The 25113-nt window shown below is 42.5% G+C and overlaps 3 protein-coding genes across 10 annotated transcripts in view; 1 reads left to right on the top strand and 2 right to left on the bottom strand.

Moving 5' to 3' along the window:
• Window positions 1-8857, top strand: part of LOC121927159 — an 89071-nt gene extending 80214 nt beyond the window's left edge. For 3 of the 5 annotated variants that reach the window (XR_006103147.1, XM_042460769.1, XM_042460768.1), the window contains 2 exons: window positions 3672-3900; window positions 6924-8857. The gene's annotated coding sequence lies outside the window, so the exon portion shown is untranslated. Of the gene's footprint in view, window positions 1-3449; window positions 3901-6923 lie in introns of all 5 variants that reach the window. The other 2 variants (XM_042460766.1, XM_042460770.1) reach the window with 2 other exon arrangements.
• Window positions 1-10277, bottom strand: part of CBY2 (chibby family member 2) — a 96222-nt gene extending 85945 nt beyond the window's left edge. Inside the window, exons 1-2 of the mRNA XM_042460761.1 lie at window positions 9906-10277; window positions 323-495 (exon numbers count right to left, since the gene is read on the bottom strand). The gene's annotated coding sequence lies outside the window, so the exon portion shown is untranslated. The remainder of the gene's footprint in view (window positions 1-322; window positions 496-9905) is intronic.
• A 3098-nt stretch (window positions 10278-13375) lies between these two features.
• The window catches only part of CHUK (component of inhibitor of nuclear factor kappa B kinase complex), an 84238-nt gene continuing 72500 nt past the window's right edge, over window positions 13376-25113 (bottom strand). For 2 of the 4 annotated variants that reach the window (XM_042457596.1, XM_042457595.1), the window contains 5 exons: window positions 24488-24584; window positions 23050-23197; window positions 17473-17609; window positions 16852-16951; window positions 13376-14105 (listed from right to left, as the gene is read on the bottom strand). In XM_042457596.1, coding sequence (XP_042313530.1) covers window positions 14079-14105; window positions 16852-16951; window positions 17473-17609; window positions 23050-23197; window positions 24488-24584 — 509 coding nt within the window. In that variant the 3' untranslated portion in view covers window positions 13376-14078. Of the gene's footprint in view, window positions 14106-16851; window positions 16952-17472; window positions 17610-23049; window positions 23198-24487; window positions 24625-25113 lie in introns of those variants that run through there. The other 2 variants (XR_006102879.1, XR_006102880.1) reach the window with 2 other exon arrangements.

Below are 25113 nucleotides of genomic sequence, written 5' to 3'. Positions count from 1 at the left end.
ATCAACAATATTACAACATAGAATAAAAATACAAAGTACAAACAATAGTCACATTATACTGTCCCCTTACAACCCCCACCTTTATATAATAATAAAACACAATAACACAATAAGCTATCAACAATATTACAACATAGAATAAAAATACAAAGTACAAACAATAGTCACATTATACTGTCCCCTTACAACCCCCACCTTTATATAATAATAAAACACAATAACAGTTAAAATAGTTACACCATTAAAACAATTTAAACATGCAAAATGAAGTAGGACAACTGAGGGTGGACAAGTCTGTCCTTCTTTATCATCTTCCTCTCACCCAATCATTGCCAAGATGCCATATGTCCCCTCTGAGTCCCACATGAAATAAGGGAAAAGCAGCCTCCTGACTCCTCTGCTATCGCTGTCTCTGGCTTAGATGGAGGAAAGGCTCAGTGTGGAGGGAACGGCAGGCTCAGTATCCTTGGGGCTAGCAGCCAGCTGTAGCTTTTGCTTGATGGTCAGGGGATAAGAGAGAAGGCACAGTTTTTAAAGTCCAAGCCTCTCTCCCTATGCATTCAGCCCAGCTGTAGCTTTTGCCCAATGGGTTAATTCTAATTGTGTGATTGTATGAGTCTATGTTACTTTTGTACAAATCATTTATAATGTTGAACAACACTAAGACATAACTCCACTGCACTCCACTTGCTACTTCCCTCTAGGATGCCAGAACCACCGGTGAGCATTCTTTGGGTTTAATCTATCAATCAGCTATAAATCCACCTAACAGTTAAATTATAAAGCCTGTATTTCCCCCCCTGCTTATCTGGAAGAACATCATGGGGGACCTTATCAAAATCCTTAATGAAATCCACCCATCCATCAATTTATCTATATTCAACTTTTCTCCCAGGCTGGGACTCAAGGCAGATTATAAAAAGACAAAATACAATAAAACATACAAAAACATCAACTGCATTAAAACAATTAAAATCTTACTTTAAAACAGATTATAAACACCACAAAGTTTTTTTTTTGTTGTTGTTCTTACAATCAGTTCCCAAAAGCTTGCTGGAAAAGAAAGATCACTGAAAGGAAAACAAAGAAGCCATCCTAAATTTCCTAGAGATGGAGTTCCAAAATGTGGGAGCAGCCACAAAGAACTCCTTCTTCTGTGTTCCTGCTAATTGTGGCTGTGGGATACAGCCAGGTGCCACCCCTCCAAATCTTAGATCTCCAACAGGCTTAAAGGTAAATACAGTGTGCCCACATCATATGCAGGCATGCCATACGAGCCCCATTGTTTTCAATAGGGCTCCACCATATATATATATGGTATTTTCCTTACGTGGGGGGTCCAGAACAGATCCCCGCGTAAGGGAAAGCTGCACTGTATATGGTCTTTCAAATAGCTTGAGCTGTGTCCAGATACACTACATCTAAAACATGACTCTAATCTACCAAGACAACAGCAGTTAGTGCAGTCATGCTGGACACATGACCATCGGAGTAGTCCTCGAGCAACACTGGCTCTTCGGCTTAGTAACAGAGATTAGCAATGCCTCCTACAGTTGGTTATGACTACACATTCATGTCAAGGGACTATCTTTACCTTTACCTACCAAGACTAATGTTTGTGTACATGTGTGTTTGTGTCTGGGGAAGGAGGTGTCAGACTTGGACAAACTCAGAACCAATATGCATCAAAGAGTCCAGTGTTTTGAAACAGCAAATAACTTTATTGAATACATATAGTCAGAAATTCACCAGTCAGTGTTTACGCCAGAACTGCCCCCAACAGCCAAGCAAAACATTAAAACCACAGAAGTCCAAACTTCACCCCATCTCCATTTGGTGCCAAAACTAGCATCCACCTCCAATTCCAATAGCTTAATCCCCCCTACCAGCCAGACCCCCTTCTAAACCTTCTCACCAACCCTATCTCTTTCAGACTCAGACAATTCCACCATCCACCCCCCTTGTTACTACCAGACACCAACTTGACGCAGCCCGCATCTCACACATTCCAAACGTACCACTCTCAAAACTATCCAAACCAGTTGCACACATCCCATCCCCCCTATGCCAACCAGCTATCTACTTAGCCATAAGCCATAGCAACTATTAGCCTACCCATCAGTCCCAAGCAAGCAAGCATATAACATATCATTTAAAAAGAAAACATCTTCACTACATATTCAGAACTCTATTAACGTAAACATCCACCACAAATTCAGAACTCTGACAGAATCCATTCATGCATGATTCTGACGGAGGGAGGGAAGGTAGGATGGCATGACTTACTTTTAAGAAACTCATGCTGGCTTAGTAATCACTATTGAGAGGTAGTCCCATGGTCACCATGTGATCATAATAATAATAATAATAATAATAATAATAATAATAATAATAATAATAATAATAATTTATTTATAGCCCGCCCAATCACAAGGAATCCGGGCGGGTTACAACAATAAAAATAAAGAGAATAAAATAAAATACAAAGAATAAATAAAATACAATAGAATTAAAGAGAACGAAGTGGGTACATTCACAGTTAGGCCTGATGGAAATCGGGTCACTCTTTTTCACTCCCTCCCAGGTCTGATGATGACGGAATGGAGGGAGGGCTCTTCTTCTTGAGGCATGGATTTTACTTTAATTAATTTTAATTCTTCTCATTAAATTTAAGAGAATTGGTGGGCAGAGTGATGTAAGTCACAGTAAATGGGGAGTGGAACTAGGTAGGGAAGGCCTCCTGGAAAAGATCCGTCTTAAGAGCTGTAAGAGTAGAAATGTTGCGGATCTCCTTCGGCAGGTCATTCCATAGCTTCGGAGCTGCGATGGAAAAAGCCTTCTGGGTGACTGAAGTTAGCCTAGATTTTATTGGCTGAAGTAGATTCTTCCCCGAGGACCTTAGAGTGCGGGACGGACAGTATGGAAGTAGGTGATCCCTTAAGTATTCTGGACCCAAGCCATGTAGGGCTTTGAAGGTAATCACCAATGCCTTGTACCTTGCCCAGAAACTAATTGGCAGCCAGTGAAGGGATTTCATGACTGAAGGAGGGTATAAACATCTGTCTTTCTAATCTGACATTCTAACCAATAGGATATATTGGTTCCCAATATGCAACCAATTGTTTACACACACTGCAAAAGGTCTGCAAAAAGAAAAGCTGGCATTCTGCTCAGACATAAAGAAAGTAGGACACACTGCTTAAACTGAAGCATTTTGTTCAGGGACAAATATACACTGCACCTGTTACTTAGGTATACTGGAGAGTTTGAGTTTACTTTACACTAATTAATGTGTTTATCTTGATGCCTCTTGTAAATTGTGAAATAATCCTCTTGCAGAGTTAATAGTGGATAGGCAAAAAATATTTCTACTTTTATCTAGTCAAAAGCCATTTCTATTTTATTTATTTTTCTCTTTTGTCTTCTGTCATTGGATCCCTCTGCCAAAGAACACGTCACAGTCTGCCCAGTCTTGGAGGATGCCCCTGAGCTTGTAGCCCAACTTTGGGGCTTGTAATGTAAACTGTAAGCTATATTGGACTAAGTCCCCTTGAGGGACTGATGTATTTTGAGGTAGGTATAGCTAGGGAATTTGCTGCTATATTTGCTCTTCTCGCATCAGAAACACAACAGCTGCTTTCAATCTGCATTAATCTGGTTAATTTGAACAGGGTGAATCTGGACCTTTGCAATGGATCCTACTTTGATGAGAAAGAAATCAGACAGAAGCACTGGAATTGGTGGGACACCAACCATCATGTTCATGGACCTCCTTTCCAGACCATTAGCATTCAACTGAATGCTTACATCCAGGTTAAAATTAAAGCCCAGGATCAACTCTTCCTAACATTTACTAACCTTCATCAAAGCCTGAAACTAAATGTTGGTGCAAGGCTAAAGGTAAGTGCCTATGATAACGTTTGCATGTATGGACTGGACATTTCAGCTACACTGCCTTTTTTGGAAGGATGTGGGAGGCAACAGAATTTTGACATTTGCTAAAATAAGAAGTTGCTTACAAATGGAAATCCAAAGAATTTAGGGGCACTGGCAGAAACTCAGCCTTGGGTGCCTGTTGAATTTCTTACCTTAGTAACACAGTATCTGCAGCTGGCTGGATAGTAGCCCTCCCCACCTTCCATTAGGAGATTGAAAACTCCAAATATCCAATTATATATTGAGCAGAATTGCATGGTAGTGGCCTTCAATAGAGATGGGGGGGTATCTTGGTGTTTAATTATCTAAAAACTGTATGTGAGGAAAAAGTGGATGTTTTGGTCTTATTTCATTTCCCTAGGAGATACATAGGAAATTGTAAAACTGCTTTTATACATTAGGACAGCCTTTCTGAACAATTCTCCAAGTCAGAAAGGCTTCATTCTTTCCCAAAGATTGGGGGAAAAACAGGAATCTTCCAATGCTCACACATTTTTTTTAAAAAAATCTAATGTCCTCTTCTAATGTTTTAAATTAATGTGCATTAATTAAACAAGGAGGCCAAGGTCCTGCATGGAAGATATAATTAAAATCTGTCTCCCAATCCACTCTCCCCAAAACCCACCTAAAAACTCTTACAGCCAAAGCAGTTCTATAGCATGGACAAATAGGGTGCTGAAGGTTTGCTGGTGAGAAGGGGTTGGCAGCAGCACACTTTGGTGCACTACTCACAAGCATAGCAGTTGGTGTGGCTGCCTGGCTTTCAGCATGGGTTTTAATGGGCATTTGCAGTTGTAGCAGTGATGCCAAAACCATCAGTGTGAATATCAAGATTTACAAGGTCGCAAGTATAGCTTATGATATCAAAATATGTACGTAATAGCATGCTAGCAATAGGATGATAAAATGCAGACTTGCTTAATTCCCTTGCCAAATAGATGCCATTCTGCTATTACAAATTGTGTCCTGACATTGCTTTGATCTGGATTTCCTGCATAGCAGGGGGTTGGACTGGATGGCCCTTGCGGTCTCTCCCAACTCTATGATTCTATGATTCTTGTACAGAGCTAAGGATACACATGAGGACAATGAAATGCTATTTCACAGCCATTTCTTTTAATGAGATTCATATTTTTAATCATCTAAATAATCAAATGAGTTGCTATAATCTATAAAGCACAGGCTGATTTCCTGCTGAAATTTTTGCCATACGTAATACATATGATCTCTAGTGCCTCTTCCTTTTCTGAACCAGCGTGGACATCTGGCATATATGGTAGCAGTTGTTGTGAAATCCTGAGCATAACTTTGTTGCAAAGGAGATTAATGCAACAGTATTATGGTTACTACAATCCTGGTGTAGTCATCCTTTCTTGGGGGATTGGAATGTACAGTATATTAGTGTTTCCAAACTGTGGGCCATTGTTTTGTTTTCCCATATCTGTTGGCAGATTTGAGTTAGAACAAGAATAGATTCTGTCTCTCTAGCTTGAAGCAGTTCTTTTGGTATGCCATCTGTTCCTAGTGATTTATTTCTCCCAAGTGCTTTGAGTGCAGCTTCAACTTCACTTTTAAAATTGTGGGTTTATCTTCCAATAGTACTTCCTTGAAATAATCTGTTATCCTTCCATCTCTTTTATATAGTTCCTCAATGCATTGTTTCTATTGTCTTTTTATTTCTTCTTAACCATGTAGTGTTCTGTGTTTTGAATGTGGGCAAAAATTAGGAAGATATATTACTTCTGGAATCATCCGACATGAAGGGCATTTTGGCAGAAATGTCAGATCCGTAGTTAGTACCAATCTGTTGTGCTCTATTTTACAGTAATTGAAATTCATTGACAATGCTACTAATTCTGACACTTGCTATGCTGATGTAATAATCACCAGAAATGCAACTTTTAATGTCACCTCCATATGCCTAATTGCTAGAAGCCTAATTGCAAAGCAGGCTGGGAGAGGAATTCTAGTTCATTTTTCCAAGGAGGAAAGGCTGGTCTTCTTTGTCCTTGTGCTTGGTGAGATCTAAACTTTTAAACTTGGGCTGCTGCTGAATTTTTGATTTTTCTTGTATAGTCAAGGAGGTTTTGGAGAACAGAAGAAAAGCTGACCTGAGAACATTGTTGGAGGCAGGGCTCCTTTAATTTTCCACATTTTCAATGATACTGCAAGGCACAGCCTTCAGAATATCATAAGGGATTATGGTCAAATATTTGAAGGGATGCCATATTGAGCAGGGAGCAAGCTTGTTTTCTGCTGCTCCAGAGTCTAGGACCCGGAACAATGGATGCAAGCTACAGCAAAAGAGATTCCACCTCAACATTAGGAAGAACTTCCTGACAGTAAGGGCTGTCCGACAGTGGAACACACTCCCTTGGAGTGTAGTGGAATCTCCCTCCTTGGAGGTCTTTAAACAGAGGCTGGATGGCCATCTGTCGGGGATGCTTTGATTTGGATTTCCTGCATGACAGGGGTTTGGACTGGATGGCTCTTGTGGTCTCTTCCAACTCTACACTTCTATGATTCTATGCAAGGTTGAGACTCTTAATGGCTCAAATGGTGTATTAGTCAATCTGTTAAGCACCAAATTTAGATCCCGGGTTGGAAATCTGTGTTGTGTTGGGAAAGACTTTATGGTTGTTTCCCTCAGGAATCTCTTAATGTGTGGATATCCTGAAAGCAGAACTCCTTCCAAGTCTAAAGTGACTGACAAAACCAATAAAGATAACAGAAAGCTAAATATTGCATTTTAGATCATTTGTTAATATTCACTGAGTTTCAAAATTAAGGCTATGTAGTTGGAAGAGAATAATACAAAGATGAGTGGAATCTTTGAATACGAATAATGAAAAAGAGGGCATTTATATGTATTTTTTGGGGATCACAGTTGGGTATGGGTATTTTGGTAATTTAGTTACTTGTGTAAAGAATTAACTTGACGAGTAGCATGATAAAACATTAACTTTTCCTAACTGGGACTTTTGCAGTTGAAAGATCCAAACATGCTTCTGTTTCTTCTACATCCTGAAATGGATAGACAGCTAACCAATCACTCCAGGATTCTGCAGATCAGAGGGCTCTTAACAAACTTACAGAAACTACTGAAAACAGTATGTGCTATTCCTGCTGAACAAACTGATGACCTCTATCACATCATAGAAGAACTGTGTGGCCAAATGCAGCAGCGACATAGAAGGTCAAATAAATCTATAAGAATCTGAGAAACATGCGTAATCAAGAAAAGATTATAACTTGCCCCAAGTCCTGTGCATAGTCTAGCCAATTGTTTTGTGTGAAACAACTCCTACCACCTTTCAGTGTGCTCAATGAATGAAATCACAATCCTGCTTGACATTTAGGAAGAAGATAAACAGTCACCACAAATGTTTTTGGTTCAAAGAAATCCAATTTTTGTTTCTTCACTGCAGAACAGCAATTATTTTGCCTAGAAAACAATAGAAGAATCCATTATGTTAACGTAGCAGTGAACAGACAGCAGAAGCAGTAGTAGCATCTTTAGCTCAAGTTTAATAACAGAAGTTCACAGGAGGTGTTGGTAAAGTTTCATTTCATGCCATATTCCTCCTACCATTGTATATATATTGTGTGAGGGACTGGTTTAAATGTGGATTATGTCCAACCAGCAAAATAGTTCACTGTTGTCAAAGCCATGTTGCTGGAAAGAGTGATGTTTAGATAGCCCTGAAGTATAGTCTCATTCTGCTGCTGTTTTGTTTTAAAAAAAGAAAAGGGAGTGGGTATTGTGAAGTCAATGGCTAACAATTCAAAGGAAGGTTAAGGGAGGAATGACAGATAGTTGCAATTCTAAGCCATTTACCAGACAGTAAGTACACAATAAGGTATTTTTTTAAGCAGACATAAAACTGTTGGAAGACTACACTCCTTCACAGCAGGGTGGGAACTGTCTGAATCTCCAGACATGGCTGAACTACAGCTCCCCACATTCCTCTCTAATTACTTGGCAGTCCAATCATATCTGGAGGACCACATGCATCCCATCCTTGGTATACTCACTGACACGGATATACTGTAGGCCCCATTAAACTTGGTATACCACTGCATCATTAATAAAGTTTCTTGGAGTTGAGGCATCCTGATGAGACATTACAGATGTACCAAATGAAAAGGGAGATGTATTTTTTAATATTAGAAAAATATTACCATATATACCATATATACAGGAGTAAATGATTATACACAATGAAGCACTGTTTCACACATTAGGGGGACTTTTAATTTTCAAAAAGAAAAAAATGTAAAACCACTACCAAGATAGAAAGAGCCTCCTGTATTATGGCCCACTCACCCCATAGAAAGAAGCCACGAGAAGTTACCACTTTAAGAAAGTGTTAGCAACTGTCAGGGGTTGCACTGTCCCCCATGAAACCTTGGAGGGTTACACCCAAATTGAGGACATAACCTTTACATTTTTTTAAAAAAGTTTTTTTTAAAATAAATAAATAAATAAGTCTTCCTAGGGGCCATGGGATTAGTTTCATCTCTTCTAAACAAAGCTAAAATAACTCAGAGACTCAACAGACCACCCCTGCAGCTTCCCCTTTCCTAGCCGGATCAGGGCTGCAACAACCTCACGCTGCAGCCCAGCCTTTCAAAGGCTCCTTTTTGCACCCTCAAAAGGGCGCCATAGCCATGTGTCATCTGGACGCAGCGCTGGAGGCGTGCCATGACACTGTATGCCATGTGGAGCGGTGCGCAGTGTCAGAACCCCTTCATTCATTTAGTCATTCGGGGTTCTGTCATGATGATGTAAAGAGTTTAGATTAAGTCATCTAAGTTAGTAATTAGTTACATGCACATTGATGATATGTAGATACAACCTTCGCCTTGTTGTATGATGTGTTGGAATGTTTGAAGGCAGACTGTTTAAAGCTGCTGATCATATTTAGTAGTGAACATATATATATATATATATATATACACACACACACACATATATCTTCTCATATATAAATATAAATCTTAGAGTGTGTTAGCCATATATATATATATATATATATGTATTAAATAAAGGTATGGATCTGTAGGACATTATGGGAAATGCCCATCTGCGGCCATGATTTGTAATCGAATGTGTCACGTAAGCAAAACATAGGCTAACAATCCTTCACACCCTGAAAAAGATTTACAACTGAGAGATGTTCCACAGATACAAGTCATCAATTAAGGCATCAATAGCTTTCCCAAGACAGAGAATGTCCGGAGACCAAATGATGCCCGCATTGGGTTGATGTAGGGCTCCAACCTCCCCTGGGGGAGGGGGGTGAATTGGAGAAACCATTTGAGAGGGAAAGGAAAAAAAGGGTGGGGGTCACTGGTCGGTTTAAATTAAGGCTCCCCCTTTGTGTGCCTCAGATTCTGCAAAGACATGATCCAGGGTGCTTCTACATTATCTTTTACAATAAACTTCTTGTTTTACATTAGTTTGTTGTGGATTTTTGGTCAGAGCAATCCCAAGTCTCACACACAGCACCAGGGTGCCCTGGGGAGGGTAGAGTCGGGTGTGCGTCGTGAGGACGCTACACCCCGACTCTGCCCCCATGCTGGCCTTTCAGGCTGGTGTGTATAGGGTCTAAGCATTGGGGCATAGAGAGACGAGCTGTATCCTTTACGACCACACGCAGAGTTGATGCACGTAGGCAGGATGCCTAGAAGAAGGTCTGTGAAGAGCGAAGGTTCTGCAGAACCTCTGAGCTGAACAGCAAATTTCCTCCAACACACAGGCTGCCGCTTTGATCTCCCAGCCTGAGGAACTGGATCTCCAGACAGCACGACTTCACTTAACACGAGGGCTTTAAATCTTTGTTGCTAACTATTTACAAAGATTACACTGAATATCAGACAGCCATCTTGAATACTCACTATCATACAATCCAACAAAGTGCTTTACAAGCCACCGACCACAACAACCCAACAACGGAAATAATCACCTTCTTTCTCCCTTATATAGGTGGTCTTCTTGGAAGCCATGTGACAGTCATGCCGCCAATGAAACCTGGCTGGTTTCATACCCAGTACCTGTTGCATCAGAATATCATCCATGATGCACTGCTGGCTGACTTCACCTACTGTGCATGTTGCATCAGACTTCCCAGGATGCACAGCTCACAGGGTCGGCTCTACCCTATAGGCTACCTAGGCAGTGGCCTAGTGCGCCAAAATTTAGGGGGATGGCATGGCAAGGACGCCAGAGAGAGCCAGGGAGAAGTCCCAGAAGCCCCGTCCTCTTCCCCCAATAGACTCAAGTCGCGGCGGCGCGAGATTTAATTTTTTCAGGAGGAGGAGGATGAGGAAAGAAGCAAAAACAAGAAGGACTAGCCTCCTTCTCTTCTTCCTGCTTTTGACCATGGAAGGCAGGGGAGGCACTGGGGAGGAAGGGAGCCCAGGCAGAAAGGCGTCTGCCTCCCTCCCTGCATCCAAGGGAGCCTTGATAGCAGAGCTGAAGCACTGCCTGAGGGCCCTTAGCCCAGCCGAGAAGGGCAGAGGCAGTAGGGGCTGCTAGCAGGCCAGGTGGGGCCCCTTTTCCAGGAGGCATCCTCCTCCTCCATCCCACTGGGAGTAATTTCCAAATGGAGGTCCAGGGCACACTGCAGAAATAAATCCACTTTGAGACCCTCTTTAACTGCCCTGGCTCAATGCTGGGGAATCCTGGGAACTGTGGTTTTAGGAGACATTGAGCCTTCTCTGTCAAAAGTAGCTCTGGGGCCACAAGAAACTACAGTTCCCAGGAACTACAATTCTGGAGATGGTAGTTTCTTGTTCTCAACGTTATTTTTGCTGTTGTAATTTCTTTAAATGAACCAGGGCAGTTAAAGTGGTCTCCAACTGGATTATTTCTGCAGTGTGTTTTGGACCTAACAAACATGAGAAGTGTGTTTATACTCTGTGTGTGCATATATATATATGCACACGCACACACACATGCTATATATATGTATATGTGTATATATACACTGAGTCCCAGCAGCAAGGAGTTCAGACTCCTATAGCACATAAAGCCAGGGTCCAAAACACACTCCACAAACAATCTTGTTTCAGACTGCTTGAATTGCCCTCGTGCTAGGGAGTTCTGGGATTTTTAGTTTATTGTGACACCAGAACTCTCTGACAGAGAAGGCTCATTGTCTCACAGAACTACAGTTCCCAGAATTCCCCAGCAGTGAGCCAGGGCAGTTAAAACAATCAAATTGGATTCTTTCTGCAGTGCACTTTGGACTTTGGTTATCTTCTCATGTTGTGGTTGTTGCTCTTGTGTGTCTCTAAGTCATTTTCAACTTATAGCAACCTCAAACTCTGGTTTTCTTGGCAAGATTTCTTCAGAGGGGGTTTGCCCTTGCCATCCTCTGAGGCTGAGAGAGTGTGACTTGATTCGAACTCTGGTCTCAGAGAATGCTCAGAATGCTCCAAGGCTTCCTTGCATGTGCTGTTGTTTTTCTCTCTCTTTTTCTGTCCCCAATGAATTAGTTGTGAATTTGGGTCTTGGAGTTGTGCTGATACTCTGTGTGATCCTCCATTTTGAGCATGACTGAGAAACATGAATTTATATTGTTTTTTATTAATGTTTTTGGCTTTTAGTTGGTCATGTCCTCCATTTTTCTTGAACATCCTACAATTTGTCCTACATTTCCCCTACACTTTGAGGGGCTACCGGGGTTGGGGGTGCCAAAACATTTCTCGCCTAGGGTAACCAAATACCTAGAGCCAGCCCTGACAAGCTCACCAAATGCTGACTCATGCACCAGCCACTTGAACTTCTGCTCCAGTTACTCCTAAGTGGCTACATCCATGTCATTTTCAGACCAGTGTGGTACATGGTCCTGACACTAAGTTACCATGTATATTTGTCCAAACAAAAATCTGTCAGTGATACTGTCATGCCTCCAGAGCATCTTTGATGCTCTTGAGACATATATTTAGTTGAGATTATATTAGCTTTTCTATGTATTAGTTTAGAAGGGAAAATAGAGATCTACAGCATTAAGAAAGGCAAGGATTGTGGGAAATCCCAAGGTCTTATGCTGTCTCCCTCTAGTTAGTTTCAGTGTGTAGTAAGATTTCAGCCAAGTCAGACCTGGAGAGAATATTTTCCTTTGACAAAAAGATAAGTCCACAAAAGAAGAAAGATAGTCCTCAGAAGAAGAAAGATAGAATCCACCAAGAAGAGAGAACAAGGTATTTAGGAAGGACTACTGAGAAAAAGGAGATCAGTTTTATGTTTTGTGTTTATAACCAGTAAAGCTTTTGAAACTTAAGAAATTTGTGGACAAGTCTTTTGTTCTGGCTGTGTTCCTGAGAGCCAGAGGCCTTACTACACCCAAAGTCCATAGTATTCCTCTTGGGACAAAACAGATACCTTTATTGGCCAACCGAAATGCACAACTTGTTGCATGTTTTTGAAGCTCCATGGGCTTCTTCATCAGGCAAGATGTTACAAACCAAGCAGGAAAAAAAACATTGGAGATGTTAGTCAGATGCCTGCATGTTGTTTCAGTCCTTAGTGAAGATGGTAAAAACTTGACACATGAAACCTGGGTTGACTTATTCATGGGTCAATCCAGAGGAAAGGAGTGCTTGGGAGGGGAGAGGGACCGTGATTGGGACAGCCTGGTGAGTACCATAGGGAGCCATTCTCTTTTTGGGTGTGGACTGGATACACATATGCCACATTTCACAGACCTAGGAGTTGACCTTGTTCCCAAGACTCAGGCCTTGAACAGTAGAATAACTACAGGGTGCCCTCAAACATGTGCAGAATGCCCCCGGTTTCTCCTCTTTGCCCTCCTCCCAGCCTATCCTCTCTGCAGTGAATTGCTGCTGGAGCATGTGCAGTGCTTCTCTGGAACTGGTCTGAGGCAGCAGCAAATTATGCACGTGCAATTAAAATAAGTTTCTCCCCATCCCACCCCAGCTACCTCTCCCTGTTCACGATTCTGGCTGGCTTGCCCCTTAGGCTGCTTGTCACTCACTCTTATTGGACAGCAACCAGAATCTCCCCCTGCCTGCTTCTACCTTGCTAAGGAATGATCACAAGCACTACTGAGGAGGCCCATGAAGTACTAGCAGCCACAGTACATGTTACCAAGCCTTTCACTCTGCAAGGACAAGTTCCATCCCAACCTCAGTCTGCCTCTCCCCCCAACATCCTTTTCTTCCACAAAAGGCTTGGTGGTGGCATACCCCAGCTGCCAGTTCTTTGTTTAGTATTTTATGCCCAGAAAGTATATTAGGAAAACCTTTTGTGCATATGTCATGTATGTGAGGACAAGTTCTTTATCCACCTGAGTCACATGTTCTTCTGTATATAAGGAAGTCCACAACAGCAAGACTTGAATTTTCCACTTGCCTGGAAGGGACCAGGGACATTCTCCTAACTTCTAAAAGAAAAGAGCCAACAAACCTATCGTGGACTCAGCTTATTTTATTTAAACTACTCCTTTTATTTACAATTATTACCCACCCTATTTAGGATAAGGTTAGACAACAACCATTTTCAAGTATAAAAATTAATACATTTAAAAATAGGATAGTATATAACAAAAATATCTCCATTATGTTTAAAGAAAGAGACCACCAATTATCACCTGAAGAGCTAGAAGAGATATGGGGAAAAGTCCATGATAAAACATTTAGAAAACTGTTTATTTTTAAATTGTCCTTCAAATAACTGTTTTGCTTATTTTTATAATACAGTGCTTATTTTTAGTACATTTCATTATATTGCATTTTATGCCCTATGACAGGGATGGCATACTTCTTAGTGTAAGAAGCAGGACCAGCCACTTTCCAAGACCGATTTCAAAGCCTGGAAAGGTTCCCCTTTAGTTAGAAAGCAAATAGTTGTTTTGGCTGAACACAGAATAGCAATCAGCGCCTTACAAAATGGTGTACAACGTGACTGACCTTAAAGCAGCTGCAACACTCTGTTATCAGAAAGCTGGGTTCAGTGAAATTTGGAAGAATGAGTTCAGTAGGCATGTTTGAAATGCCCCACCCCAGCCCAAACTGTAAGACTCTCAGGCAGTACCAGATGGTCAGTTCAGGATGGAACAAACGCACACACAGAACCCCTGAGCAATTTCTGGATGTACTCTTTGTATACTCAGCTAATTTATCCAACTCCAATCAATACTCTATAAAACAAATAAAACAGAACAACAATCAGTTAGGCTCTTTGATTTGCTACAGATTAGTAAGTACAGTTGGCCCTTCTTATACACAGATTTTTATACATGGATTCAAGCATCCACAGTTTGAAAACTTGAAACTTTTTTGGGCTACTGCATTTATCTTTTCTACTGCAAATTCAACACAACTCTCAATCCGTCTCTGGGGCCGAGAAAGGAGCAGCTGGTTTATGTGTAGAGGGTTTACAGAGGCTACATGCTCTGGACTAGAAACATATGGGCCAGGAAAGGGAGAGATTTTAACTGCAGGAGCCACTCTAAGACAAAAGGACTCTTTCCAAGAATCAAGCCCAGAGACATGTCTTCCCCACACAGCTTCAAGTATCCACTCTCCTACAAAAAATTAGATGGTATAGATATCAACTCTGTCCATGAATGCTTGCCAGTGGGGTGAAAACCAGATGACAGGACTAAGGCTGAAACCAAGACTGACTTCAGTGTTGATGTTCTCTCTGCCAGTTCCATACTGACCGATCCTGATGATAGAGTAGATAGTATTTGAGGCCTGAGGGCCCATTCATATAAGAGCACTTTTAGACACAATTTTCTATTTCCTCTGGCCTCAGGCGTAAAGGGAGTACAGAAAACACAGGAAGTAGCCACATCAGCTTCAACAACACAGATAAGACAGATCAGGTGTCCATCCCATTCCAGAAGAGATGAACTTTATCAAAGACACCAGTGGAAGGAATAGGATGAAGGTGAGTGTGACTTTAAATGCCAGGGCCAATAACAACCATCAAAGACAAGACCAATTTTGTTCAATTCAGTCATCTCGGACTGAGATCCCCTCGACTGTCTGGATCCTTTCTCATTTCGTTATCAGATTTTTTTTGTTTCTTTTTACATTGTAGCCCTTCAGGCATGATCTTCTTTCTCTTAATCATCCTTTCCTCTATTTCACTACCACTCGACTCAAATATCTTTCTTAGATCCTCCATTCCTATTTCCCAGTTCTCTCTAACTATCTCTAGATTTAACCTCGTATCTCATAAGGAGAAGGGTTGCCTCCAACTGGATGGTATGGCAGGTAAATAAAAACTGAGGGAAAAGGGCATTACGAGTCTTAACGGAACAAATTTAACTGTTTAGAATTCTGACTGCTGCCTCATGGATGGTGCATAGGGATAAACCTAGGGAGAGTGGATTGATCCTCCTCCTGCCATCCCAAGAATCTGATGAATGTCATTCCTAATTATGCTGTGGCAGTGGTGGACAAAAAAGAACTGGTGGTTTCAGCAGGAAGCCTTGTATGTACTCGTATCAGAGGAGGATGGGGCTAATGCTAAAAAGCTTATGTAATGAGAAGGTTCTAAATTATGCACTACGCAGGCATAGGATAACTCATTTATGTGAGTCACAATGACCACAGAAAAGTAGTAGAGCTTTCTCATACAATTATGTTTATACAGTGAGTCCTTGTTATCCGCTGGGGTTTGGTTCCAGGATCCCCGTGGATAACAAAATCCATGGATGCTCAAATCCCATTTTATATAACGACAGAGCAAAATTGTGTCCCTTATATAAAATGGAAAATCAAGGTTTGCTATTTGGAATTTATACATTTTTGGAATATTTTCAAGCCGTGGATGCTTGAATCGGTGGTTTAAAAAATCAGTGGATAAGGAGGGTCAACTGTAGTACAAAAAAATTCCAAGATTTTTCTTCAAGCAAGTACTTTTATTTTTGAGAAGCCCCAAACTGGAGGAATTCCTATCTGTTGTAAGATACTGCTCCAATCAAACATACTTGTCACACCCATTTGCCTATTTGAGCAATGGGGGCTTTAGACAGTATAGGCTTTCTGCATGCATATTCTATTCACATTATCTCTCAGACTTTCTCCATTTGCTTTACTATAGTCTGAAAGGACATCAATACTCAATACTCAATCTAGGCAACCAGGTGTCTGTGGTCACACAGAGACTCTTTATCTCTCTTCCTTTTCCTTCTGTCTTTTCCTCTCTATCAACGTAGTGAATCAGAATTCCTGAGTAACTTTTCCAAATGAAATTTTATTTTAATGCAGGACTCAGACAATCTATATGTATTTATTTAGAAGTTATGTTTCAATAAAACTAGTAACTCTTTAGTTATATAATTTGATTATTACCTGTTTGCCTTGTTTTACTGAACTTAATCTCAGAGGGACATGTGAGGGATTCAATGAATTTCTCTGCAAACTCTACTAAAGGATACTTAATTGAGCTGATAGGACTAACACACAGGGAAACTAGCCCTAATCCAACAATATCATTGCCTAGAAGTGCAATTTCCCTAGATAGCAGTGACGTTGTGATTTGACATCCAGTCTGAAATGTGATTCTATAAGTGTCTATGATGTGTAACACAGAAACAATTACACCATGTTTCCCAAGTACAGTGGACCCTTGCCTTACGCGGGGGATCTGTTCCGGATTCCCCCCCCCCCGCGTAAGGCTAATTCAGTGTGTGCTTGAGCCCCATTCATTTGAATGGAACGCACCACCCTGCACACATCCCACGGCTTGAGCGCGTACGCTCAAGTCCGCATATAGCACGGCCGCATATAACGCAGGCGCACTGTATAAAGAAATAATTAACACAGAATCCAAAACTAACTTATTTCAAGATAAACAAGTATTCCCTCTCACTCCACTCCAAAATAGTGGGAGCCTTCAGACTTCAAGCAATCAGTGACAAACAGACTTACCATTAGACTGGTATTCTGATCATGTCTTGCTTCTTGTATAATAGTGCTAAAACTGTCGAGGTAGCTTAGATTTTCTTCTATTAAATGTGCAAGAGGCACCCTGTAAAGGAGAAGCAAAGAATAGCAGCTTTTATTTCCATCAATCTTGCTGATACAGTGCCTAAATAATGAAGAAAATGAAAACTCCTTTATATGTATCTGAACATGAACATCAAATTGTATTAACAGGTGTTTATTGATTTTCTGTTGATTATGAATAGAATAATGTCCATATTCTTCTATTTCTAACATTCACAGAACCATATTACAGAATTTATTTTGGGGGCTGGGTTACAAGTTAGTATTTTGTGTTTTAAAGGAACCCCCCCCCCCGTGTGTGTGTGTGTGCGCGCGCGTGTGTGTAGGCAGGCCATCCATTCAGTTCCAACCTATGTTAAGCCATCTTCAGGAACAATTCAACTGAAACATGGAAAAAAAATCTTCCAGATAAATAAGTTTCAAAAACTGTCAATATAGCCCTATATTAAGAGTAGGACTCTGCATTCTCTCTGGCCTTCACATATTTAACTTAGCCTGTTAAAGTACAGTAAAGAAGAAGATATAAAATTCCTTTAAGCTTACAGATTTCTAGAGGCTTCCATGGAAGAAAGAGGTTGAAGAACATTTCCTGGTGGGGTTTGTGACAGCCAAGCTGGCACTGAAGATGTACCCGTGCCTTCTCCATTAGAACTAACGGGAGATTTAGCAGAACTCTGTGTCTATAGGGAAAAAATTTCTCAGATCCAGAGGGAAAGAATTACAGTTTCATCCATCAATTACTAGCTTTAAGCAAAGTATTCATACCCTTAGAAGCAACTGCACTTTGACATAAGAGTAATCAGTATGTCATGGTATGGCAATCCACAGAAGCAACAAACAGTTCAAACCTTATGACATAATTAAATAATAATAATAATAATAATAATAATAATAATAATAATAATGTATTTATTTATTTATATCCTGCCTCTTCCCTTTTGGGGATCGAGGCAGGTAACAACAGAGGTTAATACAATACAAAATAATCAAACAAAACAAACTCCCAAATCCCCCCAACCCTCACCCTCCCTCCCTGAATAAAATTACCCAATAAAACCGTATATAAATATAGATCACAATAACAAGTGAAATCAATTAACACATGGCGATAGCAATGAGATTCAATCAGAGAATCAGATTAAATCCAGACAAAAGTCAATCTGGAAAGGCCCTCCACAAAAGAATTTTTTAATTGCCTTTTTGAAAGCCTCAAGGGAGGTTAATTGGAGAGTCTCTTCCAGCAGGTCATTCCAGATTTTTGGCAATGGAGAAGGTTATCTGGGAAATCATCACCAGTCTGGTTTTCTTCAACTGCAGTAAATTCTTCTCAGAGGACCCAAGTGTGTGGGAGGATTATATGGGAGGAGGCGTTCCTTCAATTAAGCTGGACCCAAGCCATGTAGGGCTTTACAGGTAATAACTAACACCTTGTTGTAGTGAGGGGGAGGAGTGGAGGGTTGGTCGGGCAGAGACAGAAGGGAGGACCTAGGGGAAGAGAAGAAGGAGGAAGTGGGGTCGGGAGGCCAAGATATAAAAGGGAAGGGCGAGGAGAGCGCGGGGTGGAGGAAACGACACAGAAGACTGGGACGCGGAGAGGCGGTCGGCATAGGGAGAGGCAGTGTGACCAGGAACCCGAGGAGAGAGGGGTGCCCAGTCAGGGTAGGCATGGACTAATAAGAGTGGGACCTCATGTGGAGATAAAGCTAAGAAGCCCCAGAGAGGAAGGGGATTTCAAGTACCCCCACGAAGGGGAGTGGAGGCGAAAGGAAGGAGGTGACTTGGAGGGAGTGTGGTGGGACCCAAAGGGAGAAGGCTGGGAGCAGGCCCCAATTCCCACGGAGTGTGACAAGTCGGAACTGGAGGTGGAGGAAAAGTGCCGAGGCCAGAGGCCGACGAGGACCCTTGAAGTAATGGACTCTAAAGTAAACGGTGGAGTTGGCTGGGATTTTTGTGTTGCTGTTTGTGCACTTGTTGGCGTTAGTACAAGTTTCACTGCATCCATTTCCGGCCTCCGTGAGTTAGTTTGGTGCACCTGGGAGCAATATGCTGTGGGAGGATCAAGATGTCGCAGGGTCCGCCAGCCCCGACCACACTTGTACTGTGCCCAGAAGCAATAATAATATTGAAATATCACAATGATATTTAACATATACATGAATCTGCTGGGAGAGGTTGTCCAGAGTTTTGGGATTCAATGTCACAATTGTACTGATGGCACCCAATCTTTTTCTCTCCTTCCCATCTGATTTCAAAGAAGCTATCTCCAAAATGAACCAATGTCTGTTGTCAGTAATGGATTGGATGAAGGCAAACAAACTGAAACTTAATCCAGAAAAGACTGGTCAGTCAAAAGGAAGATCAGGGACTGACTGTGCTGGATCCCCTACACACACCTGAAATCTCCAGCTCACAGCTTGGTTATTCTCCTCAACTCAACTCAGAGCCTCGCTGCCCAGGTTTCAACAGTGGGCAGGAGTATATTTGTGCAGGTAACACTAGTGCACTAGCTGTCTCTGTTCCTTGGGATGTCAGATCTGGCTACGGTGACACAAGCCTTGATTACATCCTGACTACTGTAATGCACTCTATGTGGGGCTACCTTTGGAAACTGTTTGGAAACTTCGGGGGCTCAGAACACTGCCCAGGGCCAGTTATATAGAGTGTATAACTCCCTTGTTAAAACACCATCACCATCACTGGATACTGTTTCATTTCTGGGCACAATTCAAAGTACTGGTCATAACCTATAAAGCCCTATACAGCTTAGGTTCAGACAGTTTGAAAGACTGTATCTTATATATTATATGAACTTATATATTATATATTATATGAATTCCCCAGAATTTAAGATTTTCAGAGGAAAGCACTGTCTTGGTTCCAAAACCATCACAGGCTTATTTGGTGAGTATACGAGAGAGCCTTCTCAGTGACTGCTCCCATCCCTTCCACAGGAGGCTGGGCAGACCCCCTCCCTGTTCTCCTTTTGCCAGCAGGAAAAAACTTTTTTCCAGCATGTTTTCAATATACCTCGGGCCCTCCCCTTACATGGGGGATCCATTTCGGATCCCTCCACAAAAGGAGAAATCCACATACGTATGCTTGCACCCCATTGGAAACAATGGGGCACATGCTTGCGGCTCAGGGCGGCACGTGCACCATTCCTTTAATTGCAGCACAGCTTCCACGTAAGCTGGAAGCCACGTATATAGCACTCGCGTATTGCGTGGGCACACTGTATAATTGTGCTAAGGGAGGTTTCTTATTGGGGTGTGTATTTTGTTGCATTTTAATGGTTTTATATTTTTGACCAGTATTTTTTTTAATTACATTTTATATTAAGGTGTTGTTTTAATTGTGTTTTAAAATTGTTTTATTGCCACTGTTTCTAAGGCTTTTTTTGAGAGCTACCTTGGTTTCAACTGGGGAAAAAGCCAGCATACAAAATAAATAAACAATGCTAAAATGTTTGAGGGCCTGTCAGGTGGGGGCATCTTTGGGCAATATATCATATAAGGAAAGTGCAAACAGATGCCTGCATCTAAATTTTTCCACATTGTAATGTCTGAAATTCCATGCCAAGCATACAATGTAGCTATGAAATATACACCCCACTAAGGAGAAAGCCTTATAAAAGTTTCAGCTTGCCAGCAAAAATCCTACTGTTTTCCATACACTTAAAAGTGAGATGGACAGGTTGCTTACCTGTAACAGTATTTCTTCGAGTGGTCATCTGCGAATACATACAAATGGGTTTCACTGCGCCTGCGCAGTGCTGCTCGGAACCTACTGGAATCACTGGGCAGAGTTAACTCTGCAACATATTGAAACTTTTTGGCGGTAACTCCGCCCACCCGTTATAAGGCCCCTGCCTTCCCGCTCTTTCCCCAGTTCCGCAATTTTTCCGCCAAGCAGGCGATGGAAAGAGCCAATGTGAGCAGGACACTGAGGGGACGGACGGGTGGGATTTGTATGTATTCGCAGATGACCACTCGAAGAAATACTGTTACAGGTAAGCAACCTGTCCTTCTTCTTCGTGGTCTCTGCGAATGGGCAGGCAAGGCGGAGTAGGCACTCGTCCGTGCACCCGACGCTCAACCGGGTCCTCCGCGTCGTCTTCGGGAAAGGCGAGCTCGATGTCAAGAGCTCTCGCCATCTTCACGACGTGCTCGGTGAAGGACCAGACGTCGTCCGATGGGGAAGATGGCTCTGGGTTGTGCATCCTCTGGGGAGAGGCCGGGTCCGAGAGGACATCCTCGTCCGAGGGTGCCTCAGAAGGAAGCAGCGGCTCGTCGTCGGAGTCCAGGTCAGAGGAGAGGGGGTCCGTCACTCTAACCTGGAATCTCGGGCGGGTTGGAACGAGGTCCGCTGAAGACCGGGAGCACCTGTGGGGTGGAGACGGCGACCTCTCGTAGACCGACACGGTCGGGACCGATCTAGACGGGGTGGCCCGGTCTACGGGATGGGGGTTCAGCCTGGTGAACTCCTTCATCGCTCTGTCCTCCGAGACCGACACGTAGTACCGGCGCGACTGCGTGTCGAAGAAGAGATCCGGAATGTCATGCCTGCTGGGCTGGTCTTCCTCGTCGTCGGTTGCCGGATGGGAGGGCGACCGGTGCTCTGGGGAGCGAGGAAGAATGGTGTCGTCCGTCCCGTGGACAAAGTCCATGGTGGGCAGAGGCAGTGGGGTGTCCGGTACCGGGGTCCGCCGGCCTACCGGCGTCGGCTCCAGGTCGCGGGGAGCTGCCGAAGCGGAACCGCGGGCCTGTTTGGACGGGGAGCGCTTCTTCTCCTTTGCCTTCGGTGGATCGGTGGCGGGTCGATCCTTGGAGAATTTGGACTTTTTCGGGGCAGGATCACGACCGGGTTTGTCGTGGTGCCTCTTCTTCCCAGGCCTGGGAAGCTCCTCCGTTGGGAAGAACGGATTGTCCGGAAGGTCGAGGAGGACAGCAGCCGCTGCCGACGAGGAGGGTCTCGGAGACTTCGCCCCTTCCAAAGGCACAGCCAGCTCCTTGGACTTCGGAGCGTGGCGAGATGCCTTGGATGCCTTGGACGACGAAGGCGACACGAGATGGACCTCCGGCTCGGTAGCCTTCTTCGAACGCGAGCCCTCCGATCCCTTCTTCAGTTTGGAGGCCGGCTCGGTACCCTCAGTCCCCGAAGACTTATGGGGCGCTTGGAGGGTTCGTCGGTGGCGCTGGGCGGTTTGGAGCCACGGGCCACATCGGAGGTGGTGGAAGGGGTTGTCCCGGCCGGGACACACACCACGCTGGAAACGGCGGCCCTCCCCGATGTCACGCTGGACACACTGGCCCGAGAAGAGGTGGGGGGCACGGGAGGCGGGACAGAAGACGACCGTGAACCCCCTCTTGTACCTTGCTGAGGGCAATCGCCGAAGTGAGCCGGGACTCACGGTTCTTCCGGGCCTGGGAGGAGAGGGATCTGCAGAGCAGACAGGCCTTGGTGTCATGCTTCTTGCCAAGGCACAGCAGGCAGGAGGAGTGCGGGTCCTGGACGGGCACCTTGCCCCCGCAAATGTCGCACTTCTTGAAAGGTGCAGGCATTTCCAAAGTCGTCAAAGCCAGTGGGAGAATCCGTAAACGAGGTCAACAGTCCGAAAGTCCGAAGTTACCAGGGGCGGGAGACAAAGAATGGTCAAGATACAGTCCGAGGTCAAAAAGCGAAAGTGATTCCAAGCAAGCAAAGCAAGCGAAAGTTCCCTGAAGCAGCTAGCGCGGCGGAAAAAAGGAACTGGGGAAAGAGCGGGAAGGCAGGGGCCTTATAACGGGTGGGCGGAGTTACCGCCAAAAAGTTTCAATATGTTGCAGAGTTAACTCTGCCCAGTGATTCCAGTAGATTCCGAGCAGCACTGCGCAGGTGCAGTGAAACCCATTTGTATGATTCGCAGAGACCACGAAGAAGAAATACACTTCCGTAGTAAAGTCGTTTGAAATAAATTCTGTTTAAATTTTTATTATATTCAATGTAATACATTGTAATACAATGTAATACATTCTAGACATATATATCTATCAATAACATTTATCTGTTTTAGAATGCTTAGACTGCACATACTCAATAATGTCTTTTTATTGCTACTGAAATCACAGAACAAACACTTACACAAGCAATTTTCAGCAAATGCCAGATTTCTTTCTGCCTTTTCCCTTGCATTTGCATCACTGAGTTGTCAGCCTCCTTGATGTTATTTAGAGCAACTTCAATCTTTGGCAGTAAATCAATAATCTTCTGTTTACAATCCAACAATTTGCTGTGATCCAAAAACAAAATGGCTTCATAAGGCATCTGCTTTCTTGCATCTGAACAATGAGGTGCGCATATACATATATGTATATTCCCTGTAAATTATGTGTGCAAGCACCCTGGTTCGAAACTTTGGAAGCAATCCTGTCAGTGCAGAAGCGAACAGCTAAATTCTTTTTAACTATTAAATTTTAACATATGAATGGCCAGAAGAACAAAATGGTAGATTTTACATGTGCTTTTGTAAACTATGGGGTAACTGAATCATCTTCAGGATTTAATACAACAATGGAAAGTACATATCTGCTTGGCAGTTCCTGTTTTCTAAAGCAATGAAGCACTATATCCTATCAATAACACACAGCTTCCCTTTTTCCCTTCATCCTGCTTAAGTTTTTCATTATACATTCTCCTTAGGGTTTGCTTTCCTTTTAGAACGATTGCCACTTTTCTCCTTTTGTACAGGTCTCTGTTTCTATTCATTTTCCTCTGAAACCTATGAATTTTCTGCTATTTCATCACCTTTTCCTTCATAATGCCATTCAGTATTGTTTTCACACATCTCATTTGCCCTCAGCAACATAAAAGGCTTCCACTCTTTCTCCAAGGCTTTATATGAAATATTTTTTCATCCAAATTATTCCACTAAATTTATCAACCATCAGTTGCGAATAATGTATTCCTTGGCAGTTAAAATGTTTGTGACAATTTCCTCACTTGTAGATATCTACATGATATATACATGAAACCTAAACACTGACTTTGCAGGAGTGGGAGGAGAAGAGGCAACTAGCCCAAAGTAAGGAAAGACCCCCTCCCCAACTGGGCACCTCCGTCTCAAACTACAGTTATTTTTTTCTACACAAGCATTCCATTGCAATCCAGTGCTCTTAGATGTTTGGATCATATCCATTCCAATCCATCCTACAATTTCTCAATGACTCTGATGTGACTTGACTGACCCAGATCTTACATATTTGAAAAGACTGCCTATTCTGCATTGTTAAGAGTATATAAAACATTTTTCCTCACCACAAATATCAGTACATTTTAGGAAGCATTTTTAAAAAATGTAAGGCTTTTTGTGACTAGTAATAGATGTCAAATAGCATGTGCCATGCATTTAGTAATTTTTTTAAATAGATATAAATTACAGCAACATTAAAGGACAGAGATAAGTATTATACCCATGAGATAGTGCAGCATACAAAACAGGCACAATATCTTAAAACTTGTCTGGAACAAACTAATGTTGATGTGAAATGAGGCTGTGTGTATTTACAGAAAGAAAATGTACCTAAGATGTCTGAAGAGTTCCTTGAGCACCCAGTCCTGACTCTGAACTGTCTGGACAATGATCTTCACCATCTCTGTGCTGTCACTGTAGGAATGATCTGAAAGGGATACCTGTCATGTGATCAGAACAGTGCTCCTCTTAAAGAGAATTGGGAGTCAAGTTAACTATATGCAGGTTTCTTTTAAAAAACAGATGAATACTGAAATAAACATTTGCAAAAAGAAAAACTGATTTAAACAGTTTACTAAATAACAAATAGCAGGAACAATTTCAATTGTACACTTGATAAACTATGCTAGAATATCTTGTATTAATCAAAGAAGCTTGCATGCAATGCAACTTATTGCGTCATCCTATTGTTCCTCTTTTGCTTTCATGGAGGCCACACACGCAGGCCTCACAGTCATAAAAACATGCTTAGGTGATCTGAAGCCATGTTGGAATAGGCCCAGTGTGTTGGGAGGGATGAGCAGTAGCCAGGATCTATTTGTGGGATCCAAGGTCATTTAGCTGCCTGTGTGGGAATTTAGGCTGTTGGGAGGGGGAGTGCTTGCAGACAGTTCTAAAAAGTGAAACTTATGCTGTAGTCTCAGATCTGGCAATAAGCATGCTATTGTGATGAAAAT

Source organism: Sceloporus undulatus, chromosome 3 (assembly GCF_019175285.1).
Source record: "Sceloporus undulatus isolate JIND9_A2432 ecotype Alabama chromosome 3, SceUnd_v1.1, whole genome shotgun sequence".
Lineage (NCBI taxonomy): Eukaryota > Metazoa > Chordata > Lepidosauria > Squamata > Phrynosomatidae > Sceloporus > Sceloporus undulatus.
This window is presented reverse-complemented; position numbering and strand designations above follow the sequence as displayed.